This window comes from Salvia splendens, chromosome 16, assembly GCF_004379255.2.
Source record: "Salvia splendens isolate huo1 chromosome 16, SspV2, whole genome shotgun sequence".
Lineage (NCBI taxonomy): Eukaryota > Viridiplantae > Streptophyta > Magnoliopsida > Lamiales > Lamiaceae > Salvia > Salvia splendens.
In genome coordinates, this window is record NC_056047.1 from 3,747,042 (window position 1) to 3,762,167 (window position 15,126).

Below are 15,126 nucleotides of genomic sequence, written 5' to 3' on the forward strand. Positions count from 1 at the left end.
AGAGCTTGTTTGAGGTTTTAGATGTTGTAGTAATATCCATGTGTAATAAGTTACTCACCTAAAAACATGATAAGAGCTTTACTATGTTGCAATGGGATCAGTTATTCTTCAACTATGTTGCAAACTTGGAATCTAGTTATCATGTCTTTTTATAATAAAAAAGTGTTGGGAGTCAAAATGATTTGGACATCTATTTTTATTCCCTTCTCATGGCAAAGTTCTTGGAACGAGCTCATTTGAGAATTCATGGCCCAAAATGGGCCATTTTGTTGGTTTATATTATAACGGGTTCACACATTTTGGCTAAATGTGCGACTCCCTAAGTAATATCCAAAAAATGGCCAATTTTGGCTATAGATTTTCAAACGAGCCAATTTTCAAGAATTTCCGACCCAACTCTGGATCCACAATTGAATCAATTAATATTGCAAGAAGTTGTATGAAAATTCAAATTGAACCGAAATTTGAAATAGTGAAATTTGCGATATTGTCCATGTAATTACTTGTAGTCTTTATAGAATATATAATGATTTCATATATTGAACTTATTATTTGCATCGTTTTAATTAATTATCAAGCTTATGAGCAGAAGGAAGAAGCTGGAGAATATTCATACAATTAAAAATTAAAACATCTCCATAATTCATACTACGATTCAAAACTAAAAGTTCTCCTAATTTTGAAAATATTATGTTTGTAATCAATTTAAAGAAATTCTGGTTTAAAAATATTTATGCCTATAATAAGTTAAAAATGTGTATTGATTAATTAGTTTATACAGTTGAACACTAAACCTAAAATGGAAAAAGGGGAAGAACTGAACACCACTCCATCCTACGCTTAAGGAGTTGTACGTTTGAATCGCTGCAGCAACTCACAGGATTCCGGCTCAGGAACAGAACTCTAATCCACTGACCCTTTTTCCTTTCTGAACAATTGACCCAGTTTTGAGAATCAATTCAAATCGAGCTTCGTTGATATCGAAGATCCAGTTGCGAAAAATCCAATCTTGACTAAAAAATGAGGGGAGGTGATGGAATCCTCGGAGTGAGGAGCAGCGCCAGATCACCCGAAGCAAACAGTCCCAAAATCCGAACTCAGTTTCTGGGAAGACGAGAGAAATGGCTAGTGATTCTTGGAGTAGCACTCCACGCAATCTACATGCTCAGCATTTTTGACATTTATTTCAAGACCCCAATCGTCCACGGCATGGAGCCCGTCACGCCGCGGTTCTCGGCCCCTGCGAAGCGTCTCGTGCTGCTTGTTGGTAGTTATTTTACATGAACTTCGCATTCCTCACAAGGTGTTTGATTTTTTGTCTGAACGAGTTTGCTCTGTTTTGACTGCAGCGGACGGTTTGAGGGCGGACAAGTTTTTCGAGCCTGATTCAAATGGGAGCTACAGGGCGCCGTTCTTGAGGAGTGTGATCAAGGAGCGCGGTCGTTGGGGGGTGTCGCACGCCCGGCCCCCTACGGAATCTAGGCCTGGACATGTTTCTATTATTGCTGGTTTTTATGAAGATCCTAGTGCCGTTACTAAAGGTAGGGTATTAATTTGAGTATTTGGATCAATGCTGGTTTGTAGTGATATTTCTTTTGATTAACTTAGTCTTGGTAGCTTAAGATGTGTTAATGGTGGAGAGGGATCAAGATTTAGTATATTCTGTTATGATAAGTGTTTTGAGATGTCTACATTACTTTTTTTTTCTCCAAATTTGGTCACTTGATACTGTTTTATTCTAGGATGGAAAGCAAATCCGGTTGAGTTTGATTCTGTGTTTAATAGGAGCCGGCATACTTTTGCATTTGGCAGCCCGGATATTATCCCTATATTTTGTGGTGCCTTGGAGCATAGCACATGGAACTCTTATCCTCATGAATATGAAGATTTTGCGACTGGTTTGTTACTTTATTTTCTTATTTTCTTCTTTTAGTCTTAGGTCGATTCTTTGTAACTTAGTATATGGTTTCTGCAGATGCATCATTTTTGGATGAATGGTCCCTGGATCAATTCGAGGGCCTCTTGAACAGGTCTAAAGAAGATGTGAAACTGAAGCAACTTCTTCAACAAGATAATCTTGTTGTATTCCTGCACCTGCTTGGTTGTGATTCAAATGGTCATGCTCATCGGCCTTACTCAACCATATATCTCAATAACGTTAGAGTTGTTGACCAAATTGCTGAAAGAGTTTATAATCTTGTTCAGAATTACTTCAAGGACAATTCGACAGCCTTTGTTTTTACTGCTGATCATGGGATGAGTGACAAAGGTCAACCACACTGACTTACTCGTACTCTCATTTTATAAGTGTGATGCGTATTCAGCTGAGAATTCTTTGAATACTTGACTTTGGGGCATTCACATGCTGATAGCTATCTTTGATCTTGAAAGGGAGTCATGGAGATGGGCATCCGTCAAACACTGACACTCCCCTCGTTGCTTGGGGAGCTGGTGTTCGACCACCTGTTCGAACTTTTGAAAACCATCACCATGAAAACACTGTTCGCTTTGTTGATGACCATGTTCATGATATGCCTACACCAGCTGACTGGGGTCTCAATGGCTTCGAGAGACAGGATGTGAATCAAGCTGATATAGCACCATTGATGGTTGTACAATTAATCAAATAGTGAATTTTAAGTTCCATTTGAAATGCCTACCTTTATTTTTAACATTTTTCTTTGGAACTTTTGACAGTCAACTCTTGTAGGTTTGCCGTGTCCTGTTAACTCAGTTGGAAATTTGCCGCTTGGATTTGTTAATCTTAGTAAGGTAAGCTGGCAATGTAATGAAAGCTTAAAACCATGGGATTTGTCTTTTACGAATCTAAGATTGAAGTATGTAATTACTCATAGTCTTTATTTTACACTATGAATCTTCACTATTGCAATTTTTTCCATTATGTCCAGGTTGACGAAGTTGAAGCTGTGTTGGCCAACACAAAGCAAATTCTCAATCAATTTCTTCGGAAATTGCGTATCCTTCGTACAGCCAATAATGTGTTTATTTTCTAACTTTTGCTTGAAATGTTTCTAGCTTGTTGCAGCTCACAGAAGCTCTAATATTTTTCATTTATTACTCACTCTCCAACTACATTTTCCTTAATAATAAGATAAGAATTAAAGCAGTCAAATTTGTTGCGTTTCAAGCCTTTCAAACCCTTGAACGATTATTCTTTTGTCTTGGATCAAATCGAGCACTTGATATCCATTAGCGATTATGAGGCTGCAAAAATGCTATCTGAAAATCTCCGAAGTTTGGCACTAGAAGGGCTTCACTATTTTCAAACCTATGATTGGTTTCAGCTGATGACTGTAATTTCTCTTGGCTACCTTGGATGGATGGTTTATCTCATGGTCCATGTGTTGCAAGAGTATACCTCGTTGCCAAGAAAGTTTTTCCAAAATGACCAATCAGTTTACCTGCAGACAAACACGAAGAAGGTATTAAAACAAACTAAGTCCTTACAAAATGTTCTACAACCTTTTGTGCTTCTATACAATAATCTAGTTAATCTGCCTTCGACAGATATACTTCTTAGGATGTCTCCTGATGGGGTTGGTGTGTGTTATACTGCTAGTCGAACACTCTCCTCCCCTCTATCATGCATACTTTGCAATGACAATTTTTCTTTGGGTCCGAATCTTCCGTGAATATCGGTTTCTGAGAGCACTTTGGAGTTACATGCTTGGAAAAGAAATACGTTATTTTGCAAAACTTTTGGCCAAACTTTTGGCCAGCTTTATTGTATCTGTGTTCGTTCTTGAAATCCTGGTATGTAGCATTTCTCTGATTTTGATCCGTGTAACCGTCCAGGGTATCCCTGACTACTCCGGATCTCATTCTTGGTTTCTCTTCTTCGAATTTGTGCAGGTTAAAAGCTTCATGGACAGGAAAATCTACACCTGGATTTTCTTGATTATTGGGGTTTTTGCTTCAGTGTATCTTCAATACTCTATGCCATGGGGCTCAGGATTACCAGTTTTTGTATGGCTAGCTTGCTGGTTTTTGTCAATTTTTACTTTGATGCCTGCTGAAATCCCAGATAATACTAAACTAGTGTAAGTTCCTGGTTTATATGAAGTTTTTGCTTTATAATACCGAATTACTAGTGCTTGAATTTCTGAAATACCTCTATATATTCATCATCGGCTCAGTCCTTTTTATGGTGAGCAGATAGCACGAATGAAAAACTTTTTTCTACCTCGTTGAATGTCATTTTGCAGAGTTTCCAGTGGGTTCATGATTGTAATAATTGGAGTAGCTTCAAGATACCTGGATATGTATTCTAGAGAGAGTAAATTTTGGCTCTCTCTCACTCATGAAGTGCAGAAGTCCAAATCGAATATCATATTCCTCTTTCAGGTACCTACAGGTCCTACACTATCCATCATGTCAATTGCATAATGTATTTCTTCTACTGAATATCTGATGCAAAACTCTTCCTGCAATACAATAGGTGTTGCTGGTTGCTTTTTCAGCAGTTATGGTGCCCTTATCAACATATCGTAGAACAGAGAAGCAGGAATTGCTTGTATTACACCAAGTGATAAATTGGTCAATTGCTGGTATGTTTGGCCTTTTCTTTACTTTGCCATTTCATTTATCCATCTATTGGTTTTCTTGGTCTGGCTATAGATGGTTACACCAAATAACTGATCGAATTGTTTACTTTATCTGCTTCACAGGTATTTCGATCGTTCTGCCACTTTTCTCACCAACTGGTCTCTTGTCAAGGCTTACTTCCATATTCCTCGGTTTTGCACCTGCATTCCTCCTGCTTTCTATAGGGTAATCTCATGCTTTTAACAAACTACCTAGCAATCAGGGAAGTTTTTTAAATTAATGAGACCTTTTTTGGGTCACGTGTTTTACCTTTCTGCGCAGATATGAAGCTGTATTCTATGGTGCTCTTGCACTTGCGCTTATGGCATGGATACTTTTCGAAAACGCCTATCTCCACATAAGTCAGACGAGCAAATCTTCAAGTTCTACCTCAGCTATGGAGGATGACCTAATTTTGGAATCTAATGAAAGATGCTTGCGGTTGTCTGATATGCGCATTCCCTTAGCATTTGTGAGTGATAAATACACCTATATATAACCTCGTGCAGTTCCTCATGTCTCGTGCTTCTTATTTCTTTCTGTCTGCAGATGGTCTTCTTCAACATTGCATTCTTCGGAACTGGCAACTTTGCAAGTATAGCAAGTTTTGAGATCTCTTCCGTTTATCGGTTCATCACAATCTTCAATGTGAGTACTAACCCTCAAGATTGCCACATTGTGTGTCTCAGTTTATCCTCCGGTGCTAACTTCGTTCAATTTGCTCCCCATTGCAGCCGTTTCTGATGGCAGCCCTGCTCATTTTCAAATTGCTGATACCTTTCATGCTCGTTGTGTAAGTAGAGGGTTATCCCGCTTCCTGCATCATTCGGAATTGATTTCATTCCTCTGGTTTTCAATTCAATTATATCATGAAACGCAGGTGCACGTTTACTGCAATTACCAAAATGGTGAAAGTTCCATTACTGGGATGCTATTTTCTGGTGATAATATGCTCGGACATCATGACAGTTCACTTCTTCTTCCTGGTACGGTCTCTGGACCCGATTCTACATAAGTACGAAACACATACACACACGGTCGTTAACATGATGGATGTGGTGTGGTGACAGGTACGGAATACGGGAAGCTGGATGGAAATCGGGAACAGCATCAGCCATTTCGGAATCATGAGCGCTCAGGTTGTTTTTGTGCTTCTGTTGTTTGCTGTCACCACTCTTTACACTAAACACATCCAGATTAGATCATCCAAACGCCATTCTCGAAAGCATATGTGATTTTTCACATTCCTTTTCTTCTCAAACTTCTTCACTTAATTCATTCATGCCCAAATTTTGTGACATCTCATTTGCAATTTGTATAAGTAAAAGAATTGATTTTTCCTTCTGGTTTCTATTTCTTTTCTATATCTGCAGCATTTTTTGTAACTAAGTCTGACATCTTTATCGGTACATTATTATAATAATTTTTAACCTCATGCAAGTATTGATTATCGAAAAGAGATGAAAGAGATGATATTGTAATAAATGTTTCTCGCTTTTAACCTCATGCATGCAAGTAGTATAATCTTGTTATTTTACTTATCTCGCTTTTCTCTTTTGGATAATCCCAATAAGATAAACTGATAATAATACATAGAATTAAGTATTTGAAAGATAGAGATTATTGGGGGTGCTCAGATTTGAATAATTTATAGTTTAATTTTGTTAATCAATTCATCTTATTACTCGTCGGTTATGATTTAAGATGTGTAAAATAATAAAGAGTAATGCTATGTGGCCATAATATGGCTAGCCACACAATGGTATTTTTGTAAATAATTATAAAAGTCAATGCAATAAATTATTAGTAATAGTTAGTGCTAAGATAATTTTACTTAATTACCCTTTTCTCAATTTTTTACTTCAAACTATATTATGATACCATTTAAAATTTTGTTACAAGAATATACTATAGGTTATATTGACAATACCAATAATAATATCAAATATTAAAAATTATAAATACAGCTTCATATTAATATATTGTTGCTAATATATTATTAGCACATGGAGTCATGTAATATTATGAGTTAATATGTAGATATTTTTACCAACATTTGGATTATATTACTAAAAATTAAGTTTATTTTCAATTATTACAACACACCCAACAACAAAAGAAAAGAAAAGTACCAATATGCCTCAACTTTGCTACTTAAACTAAATATGAGATAATTAACTTAGTGTCAATCGATATAATTCATCTGTACTATATGACTATTCTTAAAGCTATTATCGACTAATACATTATAAAATACACGACTATAATATAGAAATAAATAAATGACAGACGAATGGCGACTCTTTAGCTCGTTTCACGAGTTTCCTTTATTATTAGATCAAAATTTATAATTGAAGTACAGACAAAAGACAAGTTTGATACATAACGTGACAACCAATAATCTTACGTACGGGAGTAATTATATATAGTGTTTATGTACATTAAAATAAAATTCTTGTTACTCTACTCCCTATTTATGCACAAGGGTAAATTAGTCTTAAAAAATTGATACTTTTAAGATGAACAAGTTTCAAGTAAAACTAGCATTAAATGTACAGATTTTTATTAATATTTTATTTTTATGGCTGACCACATTATGGCCATTTAGCATCACTCAATAATAAAATATGATAAATTTCTAAATAGCCGATTTAGTGGATATGAAATTTGAATATTTCTAGTTGGGCTCATTTTCATGAGACGGGGTCTGCTTGTAAATAATTCATTCATGCATGAACCTATTACTATTATGCTACGTATTTAACAGTAAGATTTTTATTCTCGTAGAATCGGCTCACGTGTAATCATATCTTCATAATTAAAAAAAGCATCATAATTATATATACAAAGCAAATAATTTAGATCTGCTAAAGGATAGCTTACAAACACAACACGCCAAAAATAATCGACACAAGTGTTATGCATGCACATAAGTTGTCAATTTAGATGTATTGTGAATTTTACCCATATTAATAAGATATTGTGAAACATAATAAGATATTCTGAAACATAATCTCGTGGATTCAATAAATATTAATGTCATTCCAATATTCAATACATGTAATATGTTTAAAGTTTAAACACTATATAAATGAAAAAAAAAGATTAATATAATAGGTAATACACAATCTCATCTGTAATTTATGAATAATTAAAATGAAACAATACCTAATCCTAATTTTTAAGACTAACTGTATAAAAGAATAAAATTTTTTGGCATTTGTCCTTCTCCAAACAGCTTAAATTTAATTAATTGTTATTACCAAAAAAGAGGTGGGACCCGTGTGCACATGCCTTAATAAACAGAGCGTATCGCTAATTACAACTTAGCAGCTCTTTCTCCAATAAAATCACTGTATTAATTTTCCACCGACATTTATTATTCCTGAACAATTAAATATACTAACCACTCATTTCTCACCTGGATTTGGATAGGAGTATAAACAATTCTGCCAAAATAAAACTAAAAAGTCAAGAATTATTCCACAATTAATACTTTATATACCTACACTAACATATACACTTCGGAGGATCCAGGTGGGGTCGGGCGGGGTCGGCCGACCCCACCATCGGCCTCGGAGTTCCGCTGGAAAGCTCCTTTCATCAGCCTCCGACCCAACGCAGTGAGATTATGAGGAGACTAGCATAGAGAAAAGAAGTGAGGCAGTGGGAGGCGATTGTCGAGAATGAAGAGATTGAGAGGTTTGAGAAAGTGAAACGGAAATGGGTTTTGCGCAGTGGTTGAGGAGACAAGTTGAAGATGGTGAATACAAAAAGTCTTTTTGCTCATTATTGATTTCTATTCCCTGTATTATTATTTACTCCTAGCAAGCTATAATTGAATACTATAGCATATAGAATTACGTGTATTTGATTAAAATTAATACTCCTACTACTAGATTAAATATCTTGAATTATGTGTATTTGATTGTAAAATAGGCTTTGAATTTTTCTTTCTTTATTTGTATTAGTTCTTTAGAAAATATGTCTCATCTAATAATTTCATTTAAGAATAAATTTATTTTTTATATATCAATATATCATTTTATTTAACTTAAACACATACTTCAATAAATATAAAATAAATACTTCTTAATTTCTTCTAATTTTGATTTTATAATTAAAATTTTCAATATTAATATTCATATTCATATTCAAATTATTTTTACATTTGTAAAACTTAGGATGTTACAAAAAAAATTGGGATATTGGTACCTAAGTATTTTGAAATTTCCCAAAAATTTGTTTTTTCTACAAATATTTAACTTGGCATATAATATCACAAATTTAAATAGTTGTTGAATTTTTTCCACCAACTAAAAAACCCGGCTACATTTCATTTGTTATTACATCACATAAGATATGATTACCACTTAAAAATAATAGTGGTGTGTGATTACAAAATCTCTAGATGCTAGATTGGTTATTCATCTCATTTTAATGTAGGAGTAATTAGATTTTGTCGCCGGTGAGAAAAATTCGACAACTATTTAAATTTGTGATATTATAATATGTCAAGTTCAAAGTTCGTGGGAAAAATAAATTTTTGAAATTTTTTGTAATATTAGGAGCCAATATCCCAAAAATATTATACATGTTGTTTGCATACTATCGGTACTCAGAATAATTATATAAATTAAAATATATATTTATAAAAATAATAATTTAAATAATTATTTTAAATAGTACTATTATTATTTCGTTCGACCCCACGATATTTAGTTCCTGGATCCGCCAGTATATAAATAATATAATTAGCAATTAGTATGTATTAATAGTGGTTAGATGATTTAAGAGAAAATACATTTCAAATAATTCCCAAATATGTAGAAAGAGAAAAATAGGGATAATGAAAGGGATGGGCATGACAAATCATGTGACTGGAACAGAAGATGCGGCGGAGACATGGTTCTTCCCTCTCCTTAAAATATTCACATATCCAGAGTTTTCCCATTTTTCTCCATCCCTATACACACACCAATTAAATAACCATGACTGGATTATTTCAAAAAATATTATTTATTCGATTAGAATTTAGAAGTAATTAGGTGTATACACATTAGTTAATAAATTTATTTTAAATATTACATTTATTCAATAAATTTAATTATCGGAATTGATAATAAAAGGTATAGCACAAAATTAAAAAATTTCACATTTTAGATAAATGGAATATTGACTCGCTTTTTTGCTGCAATGAAAAGCAAACAATAAGAGTGTCCAACAGTGGGGGAGCCGCGGCCCGTGGCTCGGGTGCGCGGTCTTCCACTGCAGCGGGCCACAAAACGCGGCTGGGCAACGAAATTTTTTTTTAATTTTCAAAAATTCTTTTCCATTTCCATTTTTCCACTCCATTTTACACTTCAACACCACAAAATCCTAATTAAAATCCTACCAAAGATGCAATGTGGAGACGGTGATTCCCCGGGGTATGGAGACTCGGGATACGACAACTTCCCAAATCAGATGTGGAGTCCACAATCTCCGAGACTCCCCTCAATTCAAGGCGATCTGCGATGATGACACCGGTCATACTGGGAAGCGGACAAAGCTCCGTGCCGACGGCACCTACAGCAGTGGTAGCGACTCACATGCATTCGACCTGAATGACGATGTGTTGGAGGAGCCCCCCTCGACAATGTCGAGGCGTCATCGCCCGTAGGGCCAACAAGCCGCCATCCGGGAAGCTAGAAACGCATCCCAAGTCTCTACTGTGAGCGCGTTAGCACCGCGCTCATCACCGACCGCGGCGTTGGCTCAAACACTGGAGGTGCAGATGATGAAGCAACTTGGGGATAACTTGTCCTTGTACGAGAAGTCGACAGACCCTCTCACCAAGAAGATGTGCTACGACCTCATTCTTAGATTGAGGTCGAAGTTGGGGTGGGCCGATGGGTTGGAGACGGGCGGAGCTAGCAGCAGTGGGGGTGGTGATGAAGATGTGCCGGATTTCGATGACGCCACCGAGTAGGAAGGGTGGCGTCTTTTTGTGTAGTGTTTCTTAAAAAATTTCGTTGTATAATTTTCCTATGTCTATAATACGACGAAAATTTTTCGGTAATTCGCTTTTTTATTAAATTATGTTTATTTTCCAAATTATTAGGCTAATTAAATTTGTTGTAGTTAAATTAAAAAATATAATTAAAAAAAAGTAAACAAATTATTTTTTTTTTGGAGAGGGCCACATTTCGTGTCCCTTGTTGTTTTTGTTTATTTACCATTGCGGAGGGCCATGAAGAGCCACATTTCGTGGTCGGGCGAACTTTGGTGACCTTCAAGGACCACCATTGTGGACAGTCTAATACTCCCAGCGTAAACAAACACCGACTAGCCACGTAGGCTCATCCAGCATTAATACGGGGCCCACTTCCAGCCCACAACGTCCGTGATTAGTGCTGGATACAGCGGCGCGTCGCTCCCACGCCCCCCCACCATATCCCCCTTCCTCAAAATCTAAACCCTCGCTCCCTCTCTCTACATACCCACATTCTAGAGAGAGAGAGAGCAATGGCGTCGCCACTCCTTCACCTGCTCGCCCTCTCCGCCCTCCTCATCCTCCTCCTCAACCCCGCATTCGCCGCAGGAGGCAAGCAACGGCGCCAGCGCCAGCAGCCTTACCTGAGCACCTCCTATTACAGCAAAAGCTGCCCCAAATTCGAGCAGATCGTGCAGGACACCACCACCAACAAGCAGATCTCCTCCCCCACCACCGCCGCCGCCGCCCTCCGCCTCTTCTTCCATGACTGCTTCGTCGGCGGCTGCGACGCCTCCGTCCTCGTCTCCTCCACCCGCTTCTCCAAATCCGAGCGCGACGCCGACATTAACCTCTCCCTCCCCGGCGACGGCTTCGACGTCGTCGTCCGCGCCAAGACCGCCCTCGAGCTCGCCTGCCCCGGCGTCGTCTCCTGCGCCGACATCCTCGCCGTCGCCACCCGCAACCTCGTCGTCATGACCGGCGGCCCCTTCTACCCCGTCAAATTAGGCCGCCGCGACGCCCTCTCCTCCCGCGCCGCCGACGTCGAGGGCAATCTCCCCCGCCCTACCATGTCGATGCCCCAAATCATCCAAATCTTCCAATCCAAAGGCTTCTCCATCCAGGAAATGGTCGCATTAACCGGCGCTCACACAATCGGATTCTCTCACTGCTCCGAATTCAGCGCCAACATCTACAATTACAGCAAAACCTCTGAATCGGATCCGACTTACTACCCCGAATTCGCGAGATCGCTCCGAAGCGCCTGCGCCGATTACCGGAGAAACCCTACCTTATCCGTATTCAACGACGTGATTACGCCCAACAAATTCGATAATGTGTATTACAACAATGTGAAAAAGGGGTTAGGGCTTTTGGCGTCGGATCACGGAATGAGCTCGGATCCGAGGACCCGAGGATTCGTGGAGCTGTATTCAAGAGATCAGAGGGCATTCTTCGCCGCATTTGCGAGCGCGATGCAGAAGCTCAGCGTCTATGGCGTCAAAAATGGGAGGAATGGGGAGATTCGGCACAGGTGCGATGCTCTCAACTTTTGAAGACGATAAATATAAATTAAATTAATTTGAGTTACTATTTGTTTTCGATTTCATTATCATAATTCGCTAGTGGCGTAATCAAATCAATGTGTGTATTTATACCGAGTTTTCTTGAAGATTAATACAGTTTTTGTATGGATCCTCTTGACTTTGTGGATACTCTCCTTATTTTTGTTCCAATTTATGTGTTTATCGTAGTTTTGATGATAATGCGAGATATTTAAGTTGATGAATTAATAAAAGAAGTGTTTTTTTTATTACCTTTTTTCCTCACTCTGATTGTATAAGGGAGGCAAGGCGATGAAATTTAGGAAAAAAATCATTGTTGTCGTAAAATTCATGTGCAATAATAATGAAGAGAGCGTACGAGTGTGAAACTGTTGTGTTTCTTAATGACTTCATCGTTGTTTAAACTACTCTTTATTAATTAAGGATTAATTGAGCTAGTTTGAGATTTGTTTAATAATGTAAACCAAAGGCGTGTGCTTTTCCGGCTATAGTGAAACCCAAAATCAAACTTTTCATGCAAAACGGCCCCTTTTGGCGAACTAAATTCAAACAAAGTCAAATCAAAATCGAAGTCAAAGTCAAAGTCAAAATCTATTGCAAGCCCAGAAACGAAATTGAACACATGCTGCCTTAAGCGAAACCCAAAATCGAAATTAGATCAAACAAAAATCAGAGGCCGATAAGTGGCCCGGAAAAAACCATAATCGAACCAATATGCGACTAAGAATTACACCAAAATTGAACACAAAATCAAAATGAATTGAACCAAAATCAAAAACCAAGAAACAGGGTAGCCGCTACGTGGTCCATCATTTAACTAACATAACAAATCGGTAATGAAGTAAGAGTACTAGAATATTTTCTCTACACAAAATAAATTATTTCACTTTTATTTAAACTTGTTTTACATTAAGGCGGACAATTATTTTGTGGGATGAACGGATGATTATACATATAAAGTGAAATTAAAATTAGATCGCAAAATGATTATTTTTTTACTAGACAAACGCCATGTGAATTCGTACAAACTATTTATATTTGCTTTTGACTATGTTTGTTGTCGATATTATCATCTCATAATTTTGTTTGGTAGCTTTCTGAATTATTCTCCATAATTAATAGACAACACATTTCAGCTTGAGCGACACCTTTTACGCGCTATGCAATTATTTCGAATTACCATTCTAAAATTAAAACCCACATTAATTATGTCCCAATGTCCAATTATCAGATAGCATCAATAGACAATAAAATGTAATGGGAGTACCAAATTGAAATCCTTTGTATTTTCGATCCCGTCAGTCTCAATCATTTTAGTAACTGTTGAAAGTGAAGAAATAAATAGCTGCATGAAAACAATGAAATGAAGAAGACTCGATGTTTTAGAGAAGAAGATCTTCAATGATGAGCTGGCAGTTAGTTAGTTGGTAGTTAGTTAAAAGAGAGTTAATCGTCTGTGATCAACTCCATGCACCATTATGCACTCTAGCTACGTCTTAGCTCTTCCAGCCATAGTATAAATAAGTAGCTAGCTATTTCTCTTTAAATTGAATTCATAATTCTGATCAATAAAAATATCTTTTCCTCTCATCTCTTTATATCTTCTCTATATTGAGAATTGATTTGATATATGTTTAGTTTTACAATTTCTACATGGTATCAGTGAACATCTTTTAAATTCCGCATTCTATCTTTGTTTCTGTGATGGCTCGCGGCAATGGCGGCAACGCCGGTAACTCCGGCAACGCTGGAAGCAGCGGATCATCCAACCACTCTACTTTGGAGGACAATTCCAGTCCATATTACCTTCATCCAAGCGACAATCCTAGTTTGCAGCTTGTGCCTCAGGTTTTAACCGGATCAAACTACATCAATTGGAGTAGATCTGTGACTACAGCTCTTCTAGCTAAGAATAAACTACCTTTCGTCAATGGTACTCTTCTTCGACCGGATGATGATCATCTTCTCCTACCGGCATGGATTCGATGCAACAGCATGATAGTTTCATGGCTACGAAACTCGATTTCACCACAGATATGTTCCAGCATAATGTATCTGGAGAATGCCTATGAAATATGGCTGGATCTACGTGATCGCTTTTCTCAATCTGATTCTGCTAGATCCTATCAACTTCGACAGCAAATCATGAATCTCACACAAGGTCAGAATGATGTTAGCTCTTATTTTACTAATCTGAGAATAGTCTGGGATGAATTTAAGCATTTCCAGCCGATTGCTTGGTGTACATGCTCCAATTGCCGTTGCAATAGCGCTCGGCGATGGCAGATTTCTCAAGAGGAGGATTGCACAATGCAATTCCTCATTGGCCTTAATCCATCTTTTTCTCAAATCCGATCTACAATCCTCTCTATGGTACCTTTACCATCACTGTCAAAGGTCTTCTCCATGGTTGTGCAGAAAGAAAGACAACGAAATATTGATCAAGCCTATATTTCTCCTTCTCATTCTTCAAGTGAACAATTGTTTGCTGCAAATGCAGCTTCCTCATCCTATGGCAGAGGCAGATTATGTACTCACTGTGGTAAAACAAATCACACTATTGATCGATGCTTTGTCCTACATGGTTTTCCACCTAGTTTTGGAAGAGGCAGAGGAAAACCTACATTTAGAGATTCTATGCAACCTAAATCAGTGAATTTGGTGGAGGATAACTTTGCTGATTATAGTGATAAACAATTCACTAACAATGCTACAAATTCCTCTGTTACAGCAGGTTCTATACATTCAACCATGGAGCAATGCCAACATCTCATGGCTTTACTGCAGTCTCAGCTTGGCATGTCTTCCTCTCCCCAATCCACTTCAGCTCCACCAGAAAACATCTCTGCCGCACTCATACATTCATCCACCTCATCACCTCAAGTTCCAACTTCACAATCACCTCACTTTGCTGGTACATTCTCTTTCACTCCCTTTGTAGCTAATGTTACTGCTCCTAATTCTTGGCTAATTGATACTGGT

At 37.5% G+C, this 15,126-nt stretch overlaps 2 protein-coding genes across 3 annotated transcripts; both read left to right on the forward strand.

Moving 5' to 3' along the window:
• The first annotated feature begins 787 nt into the window (after nucleotides 1-787).
• On the forward strand, nucleotides 788-5,946 carry LOC121772607 (GPI ethanolamine phosphate transferase 1-like). 2 transcript variants are annotated; one of them, XM_042169779.1, is made up of 18 exons: nucleotides 788-1,267; nucleotides 1,350-1,541; nucleotides 1,743-1,898; nucleotides 1,976-2,269; nucleotides 2,392-2,609; nucleotides 2,698-2,772; nucleotides 2,910-2,976; nucleotides 3,118-3,443; nucleotides 3,529-3,774; nucleotides 3,874-4,061; nucleotides 4,227-4,365; nucleotides 4,460-4,568; nucleotides 4,689-4,791; nucleotides 4,888-5,077; nucleotides 5,155-5,253; nucleotides 5,340-5,398; nucleotides 5,486-5,591; nucleotides 5,676-5,946. In XM_042169779.1, exons 1-18 carry the CDS (start codon nucleotides 1,021-1,023, stop codon nucleotides 5,838-5,840), a joined length of 2,979 nt encoding a protein of 992 aa, XP_042025713.1. In that variant the 5' UTR covers nucleotides 788-1,020; the 3' UTR covers nucleotides 5,841-5,946. The 2 variants fall into 2 exon arrangements, with proteins under 2 accessions (XP_042025713.1, XP_042025712.1); XM_042169778.1 differs by having other exon boundaries at nucleotides 4,460-4,791.
• Nucleotides 5,947-11,058: 5,112 nt separating this feature from the next.
• On the forward strand, nucleotides 11,059-12,332 carry LOC121769879 (peroxidase 31-like). Its single transcript, XM_042166642.1, has one exon. The coding sequence runs from the start codon at nucleotides 11,113-11,115 to the stop codon at nucleotides 12,133-12,135; it is 1,023 nt and encodes a 340-aa protein (XP_042022576.1). The 5' UTR covers nucleotides 11,059-11,112; the 3' UTR covers nucleotides 12,136-12,332.
• The last annotated feature ends 2,794 nt before the right edge of the window (nucleotides 12,333-15,126 follow it).

What these genes read in the sequence shown, in the direction of transcription:
- LOC121769879 (XM_042166642.1), top strand. Translation starts at nt 11,113, where the DNA reads ATGGCGTCGCCACTCCTTCACCTGCTCGCCCTCTCCGCCCTCCTCATC.
- LOC121772607 (XM_042169778.1), top strand. Translation starts at nt 1,021, where the DNA reads ATGAGGGGAGGTGATGGAATCCTCGGAGTGAGGAGCAGCGCCAGATCA. An exon ending in TCATGGGATGAGTGACAAAG is followed by an intron (nt 2,270 to 2,391) that starts GTCAACCACACT and finishes TGATCTTGAAAG; the next exon opens with GGAGTCATGGAGATGGGCAT. An exon ending in TTCCTCCTGCTTTCTATAGG is followed by an intron (nt 4,792 to 4,887) that starts GTAATCTCATGC and finishes CTTTCTGCGCAG; the next exon opens with ATATGAAGCTGTATTCTATG.